The sequence below is a fragment of the Desmodus rotundus genome, chromosome X, assembly GCF_022682495.2.
Source record: "Desmodus rotundus isolate HL8 chromosome X, HLdesRot8A.1, whole genome shotgun sequence".
Taxonomy (NCBI): Eukaryota; Metazoa; Chordata; class Mammalia; order Chiroptera; family Phyllostomidae; genus Desmodus; species Desmodus rotundus.
This window is the reverse complement of record NC_071400.1, coordinates 2,646,488-2,665,302: the sequence shown is the minus strand read 5'-3', so window position 1 is coordinate 2,665,302 and position 18,815 is coordinate 2,646,488. Positions and strand designations below refer to the sequence as shown.

The 18,815-nt window shown below is 40.7% G+C and overlaps 1 protein-coding gene across 1 annotated transcript; it reads left to right on the top strand.

Annotated features, from left to right (window-relative positions):
• Positions 1–5,058: 5,058 nt before the first annotated feature.
• LOC128779900 (platelet-activating factor receptor) lies at positions 5,059–17,609 on the top strand. The gene is made up of 6 exons (XM_053916867.1): positions 5,059–5,203; positions 7,242–7,295; positions 8,307–8,348; positions 10,497–10,518; positions 11,324–11,394; positions 16,520–17,609. Exons 3-6 carry the CDS (start codon positions 8,332–8,334, stop codon positions 17,193–17,195), a joined length of 786 nt encoding a protein of 261 aa, XP_053772842.1. The 5' UTR covers positions 5,059–5,203; positions 7,242–7,295; positions 8,307–8,331; the 3' UTR covers positions 17,196–17,609.
• The last annotated feature ends 1,206 nt before the right edge of the window (positions 17,610–18,815 follow it).

Sequence of the window (18,815 nt, the reverse complement as noted above, 5' to 3'; positions counted from 1 at the left end):
TTATCTCTAGGTCAGCCCGCACCGTTTCTCCTTTCTCTAGGTAGGACAGAGACAGTGACAAAGCACTGTCATCACTGAAGACCCAGTCTAGTGCTCCAGCAGCACTGTAGGTCCCCTACTTTCTTGGGGAGAACAGGTTTTATTTGCCTCTAGATAGAACCACAATCAAGTTGCTTAACATTTCTTAATGTCTTCATTTGAAAATTAAAGATGAAGCATCCTTATAGGAAGCCGTGACACAGCCTAAATGTATTCTGCCTGGGATGTTAAGAGACATGTGATTTTTAACCCCGGCTCCACCATCAAATAGCTACTTGTAAACTCCTATGCAGATTACGTGAAAGCTCTGGCTTTCATTTTAGTTGCTTGCGATAGTTGTCCTATTTATCAGCCAAAGTCATTATATGAAAATTCTGAGAAATCAGAAAGCACTAGCCAAAAGGATGGTGTTGCAACGATGGTCTCGCATGGTTATAAGATAAGTTACTTTCCACTAGAAATTTGTTTTATTGTTTGTGTTACTACAAGTGTGATGTGCTTAACTTTAGGAAAATTAGACCATGTAAACAAGCAGCAAGGAAAATAATCTCCATATAGATGACCACATTTAACCTTTGGTATTTGTATCTCTCTCCTGATTCCGAAAAAAGAAGGATAAATAATCACTTTTCTAATATAGAAATGTGATCATACCATATATTATTTCATACTGTTTCATTACCACTTGAAACTTGAGCATGATTGTGTCTCTATTTCAATAGAGAATTTGGTTCCTTAATAATTTTAATGGCTCCATGATTTTCCATTGTTGGAACTTACCATAATTATTAAGGAGTTTTAAATTGTTATTAACTTTTTGTTCTGGGGTCAATAATGTTTTTACATGCCCATTATATGCCGTGTCAGGAGGTTTGAATGGTTAATCCTTCCTGTTCATAAAGGACACAGAGTGTGGAACCATTCTTACAATCTTGCATCTCAAACTCGTGTTATTCATGTTGTCTCTGCAAAATACAAATGTTTATTGCAGCGAGTTTCAGCCTTGTTCGACGCATGGCACACATAAACTAATCACTAAAATTCGGCGGCACACCAAAAATGTATTGTACTTTTTGCCAATCTGACCAAAAATAGGTATAATTTTGATTCACTGACACTGGACAGCTATTTTTGTATTGGCTATTGTCACTTTCCTGTTTGACAATCTAAGGGAAAAGAGGTCAGCACCCCTGACTAAATTGTCACGTATTGCATGTTTTAAACATTCTTGCGGCGCACCGGGTGAAAATCACTGGTTTATTGTCCAGCTAATATCATCCAGATTTTGCCTCTGACAACATGTTTTTACAGCATGTTTTTTTAAGGATTTTATTTGTTTATTTTTAGAGAGGGGAAGGGAGGGAGAAACAGCAATGTGAGAGAGAAACATAGATTGATTGCCTCTCACACGCCCACAACCCAGGCATGTGCCCTGACTGGGAATCGAACTGGCAACCCTTCAGTTTGCAGGCTGGTGCTGAATCCAGTGAGCCACACCAGCGAGGGCTGACACATGTTTGATAGCAGCTCTGCACCAAATAAACGTTTGGGCTTTGTCCTATATGGGATTGATGCTAAACAACACGTCTCATTGATCCTGCTTCTGCAATTCTTAATGTCCACAAAAAAAGGGCAAGCACGTGAGAAAGAACGGCTTGACAAAGATGGAGATAATTCAGAAAAGATAATCTACAAGCAGTGTATACCTTTGTAGTGGCTAAGGCAAGACTGTGTAGTGTGCATGGAGGCTGTGAAACACGGTGGAGGAAGCACTGCTAGAAGTCAGGAAGGAAACTTCTAGTTCTAATTAATATGCTAATTTGCTATAGAACCAGCAAAAAATCACTTCCCAGAAAGGGACTTGGTTTCACATCTGGTAAATGAAGAAGGTGGTAATGATAGGCGATGAGGTCCCTGAGTTGAAAAGCCTCAGGCACAACACGTACGTGTGTGTGGGCTTTTCACAAAGAAAAATTTAGGCAACACATATGATGAGGCTGTGGAGACTGTAGGCCTAGAGGGTCAGAATTTAAAAAAAGGGAGGCAGATTTTGAGAAGTCACAAGAGATTAGGGGTGACTCAGTCTTCCAATAAAAGTGGCAACAATCTTGTTACTTGAGTCATGCCAATCTGGGCTTCAGAGAAGTGTGGCGAATCTCTAATCTCTCTATCTCCATTTCTCTTCGGTTACTCAGGTCCACAGCCCGTCTGTGGCCACGGCATGCGTGTCTGGGGGAGGCTGATCAAACACACAGATGGTGCAGTGCTGAGAGGGAGAGTTAACATATTTGATGACAGAAACAGGATCTAAAAAGTCATCTGCAGTATGGATGTTTACTGTGCTTGACTGGTGTGCATGGTGGGAATAGGGAATGAACTAAGGGTAAGAGTAAGAGGTTCTTTATCCTTTATCGTTATTATTCACTAGTGTTTTACCTCCAGGATAGTTAGGTCAGATAATCTCTCGGTAATAAAATCTGTGTGTGTGTGTGTGTGTGTGAGAGAGAGAGAGACAGAGAGAGACAGAGAGAGACAGAGAGAAGCTTGTTTAAATCTGGGTTATTTCACCAGATAGGAATTAATCTCCTAAACTGGAGAGTTTTGTCAGGATTAATGGTAAATCATCAGATTTTTTCTTTGGATTTCTGGCAGGGACTTGCCCATTGCCTAATGATGTGGGGACAATATTTTACACGGCCAGATGATGGCACTGTCTCAAACAAAAACAATAAAATTCTGTAAATCAGTACTTCTATTTAATTAATTCCTCAGAATAAGAGCTTTTTATGTCTAAAACACTGTACTGAAAGCTGTGGAATAGCAAAAGTTCCCCCCTGTAGGACCTTCCAGCATGTGCGTAGAGAAGATAAAGTGCTCGTAAAAGTCATTTTCATGCTACACGGTGGTGAGTAATAAAGGCGAAATGAGAGGCACCAAAAATATAGCAGAGGCCTTGGGCAGGGAAGGGGCAGGTAGTGATGACGCTCGATCCGGGATGGTCAGAGCAGCCCTTCTGGAGGAAGTGGGGACGTGCTCTCCGTCCCAGTCAAATTACTGAGGAAGCCCGCTATATATAAAACCTTTCTCTTCAGGGGGCACTTAGGGCTTTCTGGAACTTTCTAATACTTACACAAAATGACATAGGAAAACAGAGAAAGGAAAACTCACAGCCTAGAACTGTTGACAGGCCTGCCTATGAGTTTACTGTGAAGGCTAATTTTAGAGGGGTTTTTTTTTTCCCAGTTTTTCTTTTTCTATAGAAAGGGTAATCACCTCCTGTTCTGTGTGTCCAGCTGTTGCATTCTGGTAGTCAGGGAATGAAGCTGAGAATACCCCTCTGCTATGGGTCAGGGAGAAAAGAGCAGGTGCCAGAGTTTGGGTATTGAAATAGACCAGGGGGGTCTATTCACCAGTCGATTACACCCTAAAGGCAGATCCTCAAGGACAAACCAGTCAACTGTGAGCCAGCAGCGGCCAACAGTCCCTTCCCCAGCAGTTTGAGGATACCGCTCACTAAGTATGAGCTTGCCCTAGGTGAAGGGACAAAGCTGGTACCACTGCTACCGTGGCACCGTTTGCAGAGCAGGCCTGTGGCCTTGCTACACATGACTGCCCTTTTACTCTTCAGAGCTTGTCCCCTGGACTGGAAAGTACTGGAAAGCAAGAACACAATGGTGACTAAGCGCTCCCCCAGCTGCAGGCAGAAGATAACATTGGAACCAACTGCAGCTTGTGCAGAACAAACTAAAACCTCCTGGGAGGCAACCCCCAGCAGCCCAGGGGCCACGCAACAGTGACCCCGCACCCTTTTATAATCCAATCATAATCCAGTAAAAGCTCAACATCCTCTTCCCTCAGTGCTGGTGCTGCTCTCCACACAATGCCCTTCCCCTCTTTCATAGCTTGCGTCACCAACCACCCTAACACTAGGTATTATACTGTCAGGCAGGGCAAGCCGCCACTGCCTGCCAAACCTTGCACTTTAGCAAGAATTGTACCTTTTGAAAAGTGTCGATGAGCCCTGCAATAAGTATTAGTGCATTTGAGAAACTAACCGCTAAATATGTTGTAACCAGAAAAGTATTTGTGGAAGGATCATGGCCATGGGTTCCCAAGCATGTGATAGCGTTCTGTCAGAGTTTCAGATTTTCAGGCTCTCCCATGCTTGCCACTCTGGGCTTGGCCCCTTACCCCCACGTCCTTGCAAACTCATCCTTAACTCCCTCCTTTGCCCTAGCAGAAGTAGTCTAGAACCAAGAGTCCGTGAATGTTTGCATGAGTTCCAGCATTATCACAAGTCTTGTTTTTCTATCTGAAAAGTGAGTGCCTAGCTCTAGTGTGTAGTTGTTGTGGTTGTGTGTGTGTGTGTGTGTTTAGAAAACTGCATAGGGACTTTAATGGGCTGCACAGATAGGAGGTGGAGATGTTATTATTTAAACTCTGTTGTGGAGGCCGGCAACATTTGGAAACTGCTTTTAATTGAATAATCAGTCTGAAAAAACTTGCTTCCAGAATAAAAGTCCTTACCTCAGGGAAAGCCCTACTCTTGCTCACTGTCTGTTATTTGTTCTCTCCCTCCCTGCCTACTTCTTACCTCTCCCTCTTTTTCTCTCACACACAGAGTGAAAAGAAAGGACAAAAAAGAAAAGAAAAACCTACATCTCTTGGTGTGGACTTATGGATACCCAAAGAACTTTCAAATTTCATGGTATCAGATCCTCAAGACTCTTACTGTAGCTTGAACTTCCAGTTTTAATCTATTTTAATTATATGTGTGCTTACTTATGTATATAGCCTGCCTCCTTTCACAGACTATTTAAGGCAGCCAAGCTTTAACTTGTTCAGAACCTTAGGTGCTGTTCAAACCAACGAAGACTGCATTCCTCAAGCCTTCAAAAGGAAAAATAAAAAGTTGCTAAGTTATGCAGCACAAATACAAGTATCATTTTTTCCAGATTACACAAAGTTATGAACAGTGGTGATTCAGATATTTCCTGTGAAATACGCTATGAGCAAATTCATTACAGACACATGTAGATCGAACAGTTTACCCACTGCTTCCAGCTAGAACATTACAAGGAATAAGAGACAGAATTCTGCCCTGGTGCCATTTGGCCACACAGACCGCCGCGGGAGAGTCTCCGGTTGGAATCACCACCATCATGTAAGTATAACACCTACTTTTTAAACATGTCTGCATTGGAAGCATTGAGCATGTCTTTCATGCTTACAAGCATGTATATAGGGCTACTTGGGAAGAAAAATCTGTAAACAATTGCCAGCACATGGGAACGTAACTCTTGCCTTACATTTGTGGACTCCAGTGTATTCGTTGAGCACTTAACTCTTGTTACTTACCATTGTTAGTTAGTTACCAGATTGTTGTGTGTGTGTGTGCGCGCGCGCGTGTGTGTTCTGACTGGACTGCAAGTTGATTGACGGCAGGATATCATGTCATTATTCTGCATATCGGTATTGTTTGTTCTGCAATTACTGCTGATTAAAGGTTGTATTTTAAATAGTATGGCCATTCCTATTATCTCTGGCCAAGGCCATAATTTACAGTTCATGTGGTATCATTTGTTATGTGTGGATAGTCTGACTTGAAAAAAATATTAACTTGGCCTCATCATAAAATAATCATGTTTCTTATTTTTCTGGAAGGTTTGTCATGATTCAGCTTAACAACTACAAACAGCATAGATGAACCTGATCAGATTTCAGGTTGCTTTTGTTAAAAGTCATATTTTGGCTTTGGTGTGGTTGGGAGTCACTGAGTTGTACGTCTTTCAGAGGTAACGTGTGACTCGATGTTTGCACGCACGCACTCACACGGGGGGGCATTCCTGGCCCGGATAAAGGCAGAGGGCTGTGCAGAGCCTTGTGAACAGCAGTGGTCTGACTCAATTTCCTATTCTAATGCAGTTGCCTCAGAGTATTGGTTCTGGGATCCCCTTTTTGTTGTTCAAAGGCATACTTTTTGTGCTTGAGAGAAGCTTCTGTTGTTTTGTTTGTTTGTTTTTTGATATGGAAACAATGAATCTGGCCACGCCCCAAATGAACAAGGGAGGGAAGGGGAAAAAAGAAATGTAAGTGTGGTCGGTTAAAAGTATCTCAGGCATGCCTTGTCCAACCTTGTATCAAGGTTGTGATACGACCTTGTTGTATCCCAAGGTTGCCTTTTGTGATACAACTCCTTTTCAACAAAATGAGAAGGGATATTTTTCTTGGACACTTATTTACCTTTTTCTTATCTTTAGTTTTAAAAAGATTTTTTAAAGTTTCTTAAAAAGATTTATTTATTTATTTTTAGACAGAGGGGAAGGGAGACAGAGAGGGAGAGAAACATCAATGTGTGGTTGCCTTTCGCGTGCCTCCCACTGGGGACGTGGCCCACAACCCAGGCATGTGCCCTGACTGGGAATCGAACTGGCAACCCTTTGGTTTGTAGACCTGTGCTCAATCCACTGAGCTACACCAGCCAGGGCTGTTATCTTTATTTTTTAAGCTTCCTACTTTACAGTGTTTCATATTGTACCCAGTAGCCTCATCTACATTCCACTGTAAGTTCCATGATGTAGAACCCATGTCTTTTCATCTGTGTATGGCCACCACCTAAACATTACCTTGCACATAATGGGCCCTTTATACATGTTTATTGATTTATGCTGCACTGAAATTCTCTTTTCCCCTCCTCAGTACACTGGGAGTTGATACAATCAGTTAAGGAATTCTTTCTTCAAGTTAGAACTTATGGCATAATAGGGCTCTTTACTGCTTTTACCCAAATATATATTGTTAAAATTAAGTGCACTATTGTAGACTGACCATAGAGAGATATTTTAGGGAAGGGGGAGCCTTTTGAGCCACTGTTCAGTCAGATCACATGGGTTATCGCCAGAGCTACTGGAAAGCCTCTGAAACCCCACCAAGTGGAATTTCAGGCACTGTGATAATTAGGGAACACGGACAGTTGCTTGAGTGAGAAAAGAGAGAGACATGCTTAGAGACCATAAAATCATATTCTTTATCTGATGCTTGCTCTGCCTATACTTAGCACTAGCCTTATTCTCAGAGACCTTAAAAGAAGCCACAAAACAACTGGCATTTAAAAAATTTGTAAGCATTTCAACCAAGCCTAGCCATTGCTGGAGGAATCCAAATTTATGGATATGTTGAATTTCCTTTTTATTCTCACACAGTGAACGTGATTGGCTACCCCCTGAAGTCTCCCGGGTAACAAGAAGAGGAGAAGGGTAAGGGCCGAATACAGGCCATCTGCAACGTGGAGGGCTCAGGCGGGGAATACTTCCATGTCTGTGTGGTGTGATGTGGGAGGTGGCCCCAAAAGCTTCTGTGACTGCAAATACTTTTCCCAGACTGGCCAGAGTTCCTGAAATTCAGTAGCATTAGTTTTATAGGCTATGTTAACGCATTGCCTCTCAAGAAGACTAGTGCTAAAATGCAGGATTAACCAGAGAAGAGAAGCTGTGCACACATTACTATAACTCACAAGTGGCAAACACAAGGCCCACAGGGTGAACCTGGCCCTCCACCTGTTTTATCCTGCCTGGCACCTTGTTTCTACCCGGCGGCAGCGTCGAGCTCTCGCTTAACTGTTCAGGAGTAGTTACGTGTACACAGTCCTCAAGTTACATTCGGCCCTTTGAAGGCAACCACGAGGCTGATATGGCCCCCGGTGAAAATGAGTTTGACACCCCTGCTATAAATAATTATATTAGCCATCTATCTGTCTGCCTGTGCTTTTACCAGAGATGTTTGAAAGTTTGAGTGAGATTCAGTGGCCGGATTTCACTGTTGTAAACATAGTGATGTCCATTGATGAAGGCCATGAATGGCAGTTCCAATGGTTTTCCAGTCTGACTTAGCGAGGCTGGAAATGATGTTAAACAAAATACGTTTATCTAATTGCATCATAATGCTGACTCCTAAATTGACTGTCTTTCTCAGTAGTCTGTAAGTTTGGTGCGAGCAGGAGGGGGTTTTGTTGGTCTTGTACCCTACCTCACCCGAAGTGTCTGAAATAGAGTAGGCCTTTATAAAATGTGACTTCAATGAATGAATTATAGTGACTAGATACAGAATTAAAAGTATGTATCATTCAGAGTTAGCAGTTTTGGGGGGACATTATACCTTGGACATGGGCATAGAGAAGGATGAGGATTTTATGGTGTTTATTAAAAAATATGCAATTATGGTGGTGAAAAAAACTCTTGTAGGTAACCAAATTTCTTTTCTTTTCTCAGAGGTTTCCTGCTGTCCCAGTTACCGATGGCCACTGAAATGATGTAAGTGTGTAATGCTTTTTCCTGCTTTGTAAATTTCCATAAACTCGTCCCTCAAATATTTCAAGCCGGGTGCTAATTTCTCCAAATGCGTGCCAACAATGTCCTTGGTAGAAATTAGTGAAAAGTGGTACTTCAGGAATAGTCCAGAAGGAAAAGGCAGACGGAGAAGGGAGAGGTTGGCAGTGGAAATGTCGAAATCATTTACTACTATGGGTCTATAGTTCTTATCACCCTGCAGTTACCTGTGTCCTTGTCCGTCTTCCCCTGACAGGCTCTCATCCATCTGCATGTATTTACTGCTGCGCACAGCTGTTCTCACTGCCGCGTAGAGGCACCTGATCAAGGTGTGTTGAATGAATGATTAAGGAACCTAAAGTGATGCCCTTGGACATTCATTCATTCATCACAATTTACTGAGCACCTGTTAGGAGATTGGCATTATGATAGTCACTTATAATAAGACCCTTTCCTGTGCAAAAGGGACTCACTGTTTAGGGAGGTACAAGTAAACAAATAATTGTAAATCCATGAAGAGGAACCATGGATAGATATATGCGACGAAGTACAGGAGCACAAAACTGGCATATCTAACCCAGCCTGGAAGAGGTGATGCAGAATCTGATGTTTTTCATTATAAAGTTTTACTCTAAGTACCATTATTGAACATTAGCTGAATCATTTGTTACCAACTAACAGATTATTGTTAATATGAGGGATTCTCAGGGCATATGTGACAAATAGAAGCAACCCAATTTTTAAACATCTACAGCCTTACTAACTTTCCAAAATTACTGTTCCCTAGAATTAGTCAATTATGGTTGAAAGGCTATTAGTAATGAGGGCTTTAGGGGCTGAGAGTTAGTAACTCAGGTGAAGAGTAAGAAGAAAGGCATTTCCAGGGAAGGCTCGGTGTAAACAAAGTTATGTGGGAAAAAGTGACAGGGTGTGTGGATGTTTAAGCTCTTATGTGTTGGAATGTAGCATTTCAGCCAGAGGGTGAGAAAATAGGTCAGGAGAGGTAGGCAAGGAAGGTTCTGAAGCTCCATGCTTAAGAGCCTAGATGATATATTTTAGGGCATGGAAACCAATGAGGGACTTTTAGCAGTGGAGTCATCTGATCATGGTTTTAGTATATTAAAAACAGCTCACATTCATGTAGCCCTTGCTACACTTGGCATAGCTCTGTGGGTATTATTTGTACCTTAACACGATGAGTCCTTACAATATCCCTATGAACTAGGTACTATTCTTCTTTATATTTTAGAGGTGAAGAAACCGGCACGGGAAGATTAAGTAACTTGTCCAGTAGCACAGAACCAGTAAATGGTAGAGGCAGCATTTGAACTGTGGCTCCAGTGTACAGGCACGTAGCCACTTCACTTTAAAGTTGAAGAGGCAGGTTTGGATTCCAAAAGGCCGGATAAGAAGCTGTTGCTGTAATCTAGGTATGAATTGGTGAAGTCCTAAACCAGGGTAGTGGAAGTAAAGGTAGAAAAGACAGAAGAGATAAGGGGAAAAAGGCTCAAAAAGTGTCTATAAGGTAAAATTGGTAAGATTTTGATTGAATACAAGCCTGGAGAGGACAGTGACAAAGAAGGTAGAGTCAGAACTGCCTTAGAGGTTTCTCTGGGTTGAAATACCTTTAAGACAGCTAAGTAGAGAGATCTAGCAGGCAGATGGATCTTTGGCTCTGAACCTTAAAAGGAGCATCTTTTGTTAAAATTGAAGTTATTGGGGTGACTTTGGTTAGTGAAATTATATAGGTGTCAGGTGTACAGTTGTATAACACATCATCTGTGTATTGTACTGGGTGTTCACCACCCCAGGTTGTCTCCTTCCGTCACCATTTATCCCCCCTTCACCCTCTCTGTGCTCTCCCCGCCTTCCCTTCCCTCCGATAATCACCATATTGTTGCCTGCCTACATGAATCGTTATTTCTTCTTTTTTTTCTTTGCTTCATCCCTTCAGCCTTCTGACCCAGCGCCTTACCCCTCCTCCTTGCTGACAGTTCCCAGTCTATTCTCTGTAGTGGAGTTTGTCTCCACTTTGTTAGTTCAGTTTGTTCACTAGATTCCACCTATGAATGAGATCACACGGTATTTGTCTTTCTCTGACTGGCTTATCTCACTTAGCATCATGTTCTCCAGGTCCATCATGCCGTCAGAAAAGGTAAGATTTCCTTTTTTTTCATACAGCTGAATAGTACTCCATTGTGTAAATGTAGCACAGCTTTTTTATCCCCTCATCTACTGACACTTCTGTTGCTTCCAAATCTTGGGTATTGTAAATAAAGCCGCAATGAACATAGCGGTGAATATATTCATTTGGATTGGTGTTTTGGGTTCCTTTGGATATATTCCCAGTAGTGGAATCACTGGGTCAAAAGGCAGTTCCATTTTTAGTTTTCTGAGGAAATTCCATACTGCTTTCCACACTGGCTACGCCAGTCTGCATTCCCACCAACAGCGTGCAAAGGTTCTCTGAAGGGATATGTTTGAAGGTAGAGGGTTACATAAGAATGTGTAGATAGGAAAAGGAAATGTACCGATGATGGAATGCTAGGGAACATTAACATTTTTAGGGGCAAGTTAAGATCAGGAGTCACTGAGGAGGCAGAGAACAGAATGTCAGAGACACCTGAGAACGTGGCATCATGGGAAGTCAGAGAATATAATTGATCGACATGGAAGGAATAATCATGAGTGTCAAATGCAGCAAGGAAGTCTATTAGTAGAAGAATCGAAGAGATACATTACATTTGGCAAGTGATTATTAGGCAGTGAAAGGAGTGCCTTTGGAATGTTGGGGTGGCAGCCACGCGGCATGGAGAGATTGAAGCGAGAGTGGAAGAGGAGCGAGTGGTGACAGTGAAGGCAGACAAGTCTGTCAAGTGTGATGATTTCAGTGAGGGCAGGGAGGGAAGCTACAGGTAAGGACTGTGGGGACATAGCAACTTTCTTATTTGTGTTTGTAGGTTGAGTGGGAGTTGATCAAGGCTTACAGGTTGAAGGAGTGGAATGGGATGCCTGACAAAGGAAAGAACAGGTTAGTGCAAGGGTGTCAAACTCATTTTGACAAATGGGGACCATACCAGCCTCACAGTTGCCTTCAAAGGACTGAATGTAACTTTAGGACTGTATACATGTAACTACTCCTGGACAGTTAAGCGAGAGCTTGGTAAAATCAAGGTGCTGGTCCAGATAAAACAAGGTGCAGGGCTGGATTCAGCCCGCAGGCCTTGTGTTTGGCACCTGCGGGTTAGGGGGAAGAGGGCCTGGGGGAAGTTGAGGGAGAATTGGTTTGAGTAGAAGGAAAACATCTACCTATTTAAGATCAGGGAAAAGGAGGTAAAGATTCATATGGACGCAGCTAGTTTGGTAGGTAGGGGTGGATGCGTAAGGGAGTTGAGGGAGATAAAAGGGTTTTAACTTCTCAGATTAAATTTTACCACTTTCTTTAAGGCCCCTACACAATGCCTGCGTCCTCATTTTCAGTTAATTACTTTGATATCTGTTTCATTAGGAAAATAAGTCTGAGGTGAGAAATAATAGACAGTAGAGAGTTATACAAAGATAAGGAATATATCTAGTCCCAACCAGCAAAGGTTCTAAGGAGACAGAAATGAAACCAGCGAGGGTACCAGGGAAGGATTCATTCATTGATAAGTAGGTAGCACTTGTTACAGATTTGGAAGCATGGGTACTGTTGCAGAATGACCTAGTCAGAGACAACGGTGTGAACAAAAGTTTGAAGTGAAGGAAGCATGACTAGGGAGCAGTGCCTTTTTTATTTTAGTGACTAAGTGAAGAAGAGGTTTAGAAAGTGTAAGCTGATAACATTGGAGATAATCTTAATAGTTTTTCTTTAGAATGACCCCAAGACAGACGGTCTCAGATTGGAAGACATGCAGAGAGACTTTCATGTGCTACCACCCTTTATTTTTTCTGCCTTTTCCTGTGAAAATCTTTAAAAACTGTATTATTTTTTAAAAAGATTTTATTTTTTTATTTTTAGAGATAGAGGAAGGGAGGGAGAAAGAGAGGGAGAGAAGCATCAATGTGTGGTTGCCTCTTGCATGTCCCCTACTGGGGACCTGGTCCGCAAATCAAGCATGTGTCCTGACTGGGAATCGAACCGGTGACCCTTTGGTGCACAAGCTGGTACTCAATCCACTGAGTTACACCACCCACAGCTGAAAACTGCATTATAATTTCCACAGCCATAGCCATAAGGGAGACTTTCCTCCTGATGCTAGCCTTGGGAACCTGATACAATTATTAGTTGAGGTTTCAAAGTAGCCTTTGACTGAGTTCTCCATTGCCTCAGGTATTTGAAAACACTCTTGGGAACATGATAGTACATCTTAATCACCTTTGCATCCACTGTGGGGCTTACTTTCATGTGGGGGAACTCTTAGTTGGTGCTTAATATATGTTTCCCTGAAGGACACCACTAACTCAAGCCCTGCCAACTCCTTGTATATGTAAGATATATTCTCACTCTGGCTGGTTTGCTTGTGAAATCAGCTTATTAGAAAAGCTGCCTGAGAACTTGGCTCTAATATATGATCTTGGCTGCCTAATAACTACTCTGCCCAAAGAGAAAGAATAGATAGAATGAGTTTCTTTTCTACAGCAGGGCAAATATAAACACTTCAAGATTTTTGCCTTAGGGAGAACTAAAATTTAAATCACATGAGATTTGAAATCAGAGTCACTAAAGACCCTGTTTTATGGGAATTGGTGATTTCTTTTTTCTAAAATATTTTATTTATTTACTTTTAGAGAGAGGGGAAGGGAGGGAGAAAGAGAGGGAGAGAAACATCAGTGTGTGGTGGCCTCTCACGCGCCCCTTACTGGAGACCTGGCCCACAACCCAGGCATGTGCCCTGACTGGGAATTGAGTCAGCTGCCCTTTGGTTCACAGGCCTGCGTTCAACCCACTAAGCCACACCAGCCAGGGCAGAATTGGTGTTTTCTTAAAGATGGTATTTACAATAATAATGAAAATAGGTATTAATGACTTTAAAGGTGGGGAGAAAAGAAAAATAGCAAGTTTGATGTTTGTATCTTTGAGTATTGATACCCCAGTTTATGACCCACATTAACAAAAGGGGCCCAGGTGTGAGCTCCTGTTAACGCTGAGTAAACACCCTGTTTGGACAGGAAGGAACAGAAGTTTGATTGTCAGACAAGCCTGGACTCTGCTGTTCCTTCACCTTGTAGTCAAATGGGACTTTCAGTTACTTAACCTCTCTAAGGTTTAGTTTTCTTTCATCTGTAAAATGGGGAAGATGAGAGTACCTATAACTCATAGAAAAATTTAAAATATTAAAAGAAAATAAAGGGCTGAGCACGGGGCCTGGAATGTATGAGGTTCAATAAAGGATAATTCCTTTCCTTCTTCCCCTTCCTCACTTGGTTTAGGTGCAGAATTTGCTGTGACCGATGGTTTAAGAAACTCCAGTGATGTTTCTTTCTGGGTATGAGATTTGCAGGGTCGACACCAAAAACTGCAGAGGGGTGGCCGGGCTTTCTCTGGCCCACATGGTGTGAAGACTACAGGAAACAAAATGCCAAAAAAAAAATTGAATTAATTGCCCTCATCAAAACTTTGACTGATCCCACCTAAGAGTCTGATTTGTGGCTCCTGAAATAACAAATAGGTTTACTATTAAATGGTTACACTAAGCTGTAGCTGATGAACTGTTCTCTTCAGATATGATGTTACTCATTTATTATAGATCGGCTTTCTGGAATCTGAAGGCATTTGAATTTGTGACTCCTGTGGGTATTGTAACCTAGACATACATCTTGGGGACAAAAGCAATCTGATTAAACAATGAGCAGATGACCTGAATAGACATTTTTCCAAGAAGGACATACAGATGGCCAACAGGTACATGAAAAGATGCTCAGCATCACTAATCATCAGGGAAATGCAAATCAGAACCACAATGAGGTATTATTTCACAGCCGATAAAATGGCTATTACCAAAAAGACAAGAAATGACAAGTGTTGGTGAGGATGTGGAGAAAGGGGAACTCTCATGCACTGTTGGTGGGAATATAAAGTGGCACAGCCACTATGGAAAACAGCATGGACTTTTCTCAAAAAAATTAAAACTCAAAAAGTTGTCTACACACTCATGTTCATTGCCGCATTATTTACAGTAGCTAAAACATGGAAGCAACCTGTGTCCCTCAATGGATGAACGGACAGAGAATGAATAAACAATTAGCTGATACCCTTTCTCATATATTATATTTAAAATTCAGTGGTAAATTGTTTCCTTTTACTTTACTTTGAAAGTCAATATCATGGATAGGGTTATAAAGGTTTTTACATTTCTTAGTATTTCAGTCTGGGTCATTTTGAGGGTAATTTGGGGGGTATATACACATAAATACTACTCAGCCATTAAAAAAAGGAAATTTGCCATTTGTGGCAACACAGAGGGATCTTTAGTGCATTATGCTCAGTGAAATAAACCAGAGAAAGATACTGTATCATCTCATTTACATTTATGATGTTAAAATAACTAAAATTATAGATACAGAGAGCAAATCATTAGTTGTCAGAGGCGGGAGATAGGCAAAATGAGTAAAGGTGGTCAAAGGATACAAACTTCCAATTATGAAATAATTAGGTCCTGCCAATGTAATATACAACACAGAGACTATAGTTAATGATACTGTGTTGAACAACAATAAAATAGAAATAATAATACTGTGTTGTATGTTGCAAAGTTGTTAAGATGGTAGATCTTGAAAGTTCTCATCACAATAAAATATATCCATAAAAAAATCTTGGGAACTTTTTAGAAGCTTTGATATCAGCAACGCTGCAGGCATGTCCCAGGGACGGAGCTATTATTAGTGGCGATTGTCACCAAACATAGTCATTATTAGCAGGCTAGAATTTATAAGGGATATAAAATGCTTATGTAGCTTCTTTTTAAATCCTGACCCTAGGATATGTTTATTGGTTTTAGAGAGAAAGGAAGGGAGAGAGTAAGAGAGAGATGGGAGAGAGAAATGTTGATTGATTGCCTCCCATATGCGCCCCAACTATGGATCTAACCCACAACCTGGACATTCGCCCCTGCTGTGGATTCAACCTACAACCTTTTGGTGTACTGGACAATGCTCCAAGCAACTGAGCCACTTAGCCAGGGCTGTAGCTTTCTTCTTAAGTTAAAGTTCCCTCACAATACATCTCTTCAGATTTTGTGTCAGCTCACGATCTCCAAATTGCCTTCTGTACAACGTGACAAATCATTAAATTAAGCTGACATTAACTATGTCCTCACAAACATTTCTAAGTAATTTAATGAGAGAGAAGGTCGGAGAGAGAAGAGTAAGTGAAGAGGAATGCAGGGAGAAAAGGCAGGGACAGAGGGAGTGGTGGGGTGCTATTGGAATTGTGCCTTCAATGTATCTTGAGGGGGCTCAATACATCAACGACGTTTTAGATATCTGCCTCACACGAGGCCCATGCTGCTGGTGTGCAGTTAGACACTGTGTATGACGTAAAGGAGGATTCAGGTCCGCAGAGCGGATGTTCCAGGCATGCTGCTTACTAAATGTGAAGCGTCCCAATGTGAGTAATTATTTTTGAGCTGTAGTAATTCAGACCAGCGCTTCTGCTTAGAGGAAAGCAGAACACTTCAGATCCCGCTGTTCTCATAATTTGTTCATTTTACACAAAAAACTTTATTGTAAAAATTCTATTTCTTGTGTTCATATTTTAATAGATGAATAGCGGCATGTGGTAACCAACAGGACTCCTCACTTTCCTACTAACACCTGTGTAAAGTTCTTTCCTGTGACACTGACTCATGCATCTATCCGAGCAGGAAAATTTCTTCTAATTCTTTGCTTAAGCTAAATAATCAGAAGGGTGAAATCAAACACGAAGTAAGGATAGAAATCTGTGTTTAGCAAACATGGAAATAAAAGACGGATTTTGCTTTTGCAATCAATTGCCTCCATAAATAATTTCATGTGGCAACATGGCCTCCCGTGAAACCAGGTCTAAACATGAGAAAGGTGTTAGCATGCCAGCCTGCCAAAACATTGAATTACTTGAACTAAACCATAGTTAAGTAACTTTAAGCTTTTGTTTATATCCAGTCTTACATCACTTTTCTTTTTCTACCTCGCTACAGGAACCCTGCCCAAGTTAGTGCTTTTACAAATCGAGATCACATGAAAGATTTCCGAAGGTACCTGGCGTTCAAATATATCCAGTATCTAGTCCTACCTTCTACAAACATCATCGTCACTCTGTTGGGACTGTCTGCCAGTCTGTATGTCACACTGGTACTGTTGTCACCTTCTGTATCCAGAAAATCCACTGCAGTGTTTATTTGCAACATAGCTCAGGCAGACATGTTAGTTGTTGGTAGCATCTTTTCTGCCGTGATTCAACATGTGATAAAGAGTAACATATTATTGTCTTCCTTTCAGGCAACCTTGAGGCAAAATTTCCAGATTGCAAATACACATATCAGTTCACTTTTGCTCAGCTGTGTGAGCCTCGAGGCCTTTCTGATCACTTTCCTTCCAGCAGAAACACGCCACATAAGAACGGTTAGAAGTGCCAGGGTGGTTTCTAAAATAATCTGGGTTACTGTAATCACTGAATGTTTTTTTTATCAGATGGAGTGTGTCAAAGAAATTGGCATCTCTTCTCTTGGCATTCCCAAGCAAATTGTGTTGTTGCTAAATTTCTGTTTTGGAGCCACAAAGCTACTGAAATCCTTTGTTTACCCAATTGGACTATTTTTAAGGATCTTCAATGTGTATCTTTTTTATAAAATATATTTCAGAGCATTACCTTGAAACAGTTTGTGATAGTTGATTGTCTATGTCAACTTGACTACACTATGGTGCCCAGTTCTTTAGTCAGACACTAATTTAGATAGTTGCTATGAAGAAATTTTGTAGATGTGATATGCATATATGATTAGTTGCCTTTAAGTAAAAGAAATCACCCTTAATAATGTTGGTGGGCCTCATCTAATCAGTTGAAGATCTTATGGAAAACAACTGAGGTTTCACAGTTAAGAAGAAATTCTGCCTCAAGATTGGTAACATAGAAATACTGTTTGAATTTCCATGCTGGTTACCTACCCTACAGATTTTAGACTCAAGACTGCATCATCAATTCTTGTCTGAAACTTCTGTCTGCTTTACAAATTTTGGACTTTCTAGACCCCACAATCATGTGAGTTGATTACTTAAAGAATAAAAATTAAAAAAATACATATCCTATTGGTTTTGTTTCTTTGGAGAACCCTGACTGATACTGATTTTTTTTAACTGAGTCATTCTGGAACAGAAAAGTGAGGACCGACAACCAAGACTACTTTACCCAACAAGGGTATCATTTAAAATTAAAGGAGAAAGAGCTTACCAAACATGAATAAGGTAAAGGAGTTTATTGTCTCTAAACTAGTATTACAACAAATGTTAAAGTGACTTGTTTAAGAAGAAAGAAAGAAAAGAGAGGAACATAGGTATAAAAAATGGCAATAATTAAGTACCTATTAATAATTATTTTAAAAGTAAATGGGTCAAATGCTCCACCGGAAAGACATAGAGTAGTTGAATGGATGAGAAAACAAGAGCCATATATATGCTGCCTACAAGAGACTCACTTCGGAACAAAAGATACACACAGACTGAAAGTTAAGGGATGGAAAAAAGATAGTTCATGCAAATGAAAAAAAAGATAAGAAAAAAGCAAGCTGCAGTAGCAATACTTGTGTCAGACAGAATAGACTTCAAAACAAAGTCCATAACAAAAGAGAAAGAAGGATGTTACATAACGATGAAGGGATCAATGCAAGTAGAGGGTATAAGCCTTGTAAACATACATGTACCCAACAGCAGCAACAAAAACAGGTAAATATATTTAAAAAGTCTTGGTGGACATAAGAAGTTGACAGTAATACAGTCAAGGTAGAGGATTTTAATACCCCTTTGACATCAATAGATAGGCCTTCCAGTAGAAAAAATCAACAAGGAATCAGCAGCCTATACAATACATTAGACTATATGGTTTTAATTGATATTTACAGAACATTTCACCTCAAAGCAGCAGAATATACATTTTTTAAGTGCACATGGAACATTCTGAGGATAAACCACATCTTGAGAGATAGTTAAACTAGCCCTAATAAATTCAAGAAGATTGAAATCATATCAGACATCTTCTCCAACCACAATAGTCTGAAAGTAGAAATCAATTACAAGGACAAACCTGAAAAATACACAAAGACATGGAGGCTAAATAACATGTTACTAAACAGTGAATAGGTCAACAATGAGATTAAGGAACAACTAAAAAGTTTTGTTGAGATAAATTAAAATGAACACAAAACTTCAAATCTATTGGACACAGTGAAAGCCATCCTAAGAGGAAAATTCATAGCAATATAGGCGTACCTCAAGAAGCAA

Coding starts and splice junctions, on each gene's coding strand:
- LOC128779900 (XM_053916867.1), top strand. Junction 10,519..11,323: donor CCATCATGCCGTCAGAAAAG/GTAAGATTTCCT, acceptor TTGTGTTTGTAG/GTTGAGTGGGAGTTGATCAA. Junction 11,395..16,519: donor CCTGACAAAGGAAAGAACAG/GTTAGTGCAAGG, acceptor ACCTCGCTACAG/GAACCCTGCCCAAGTTAGTG.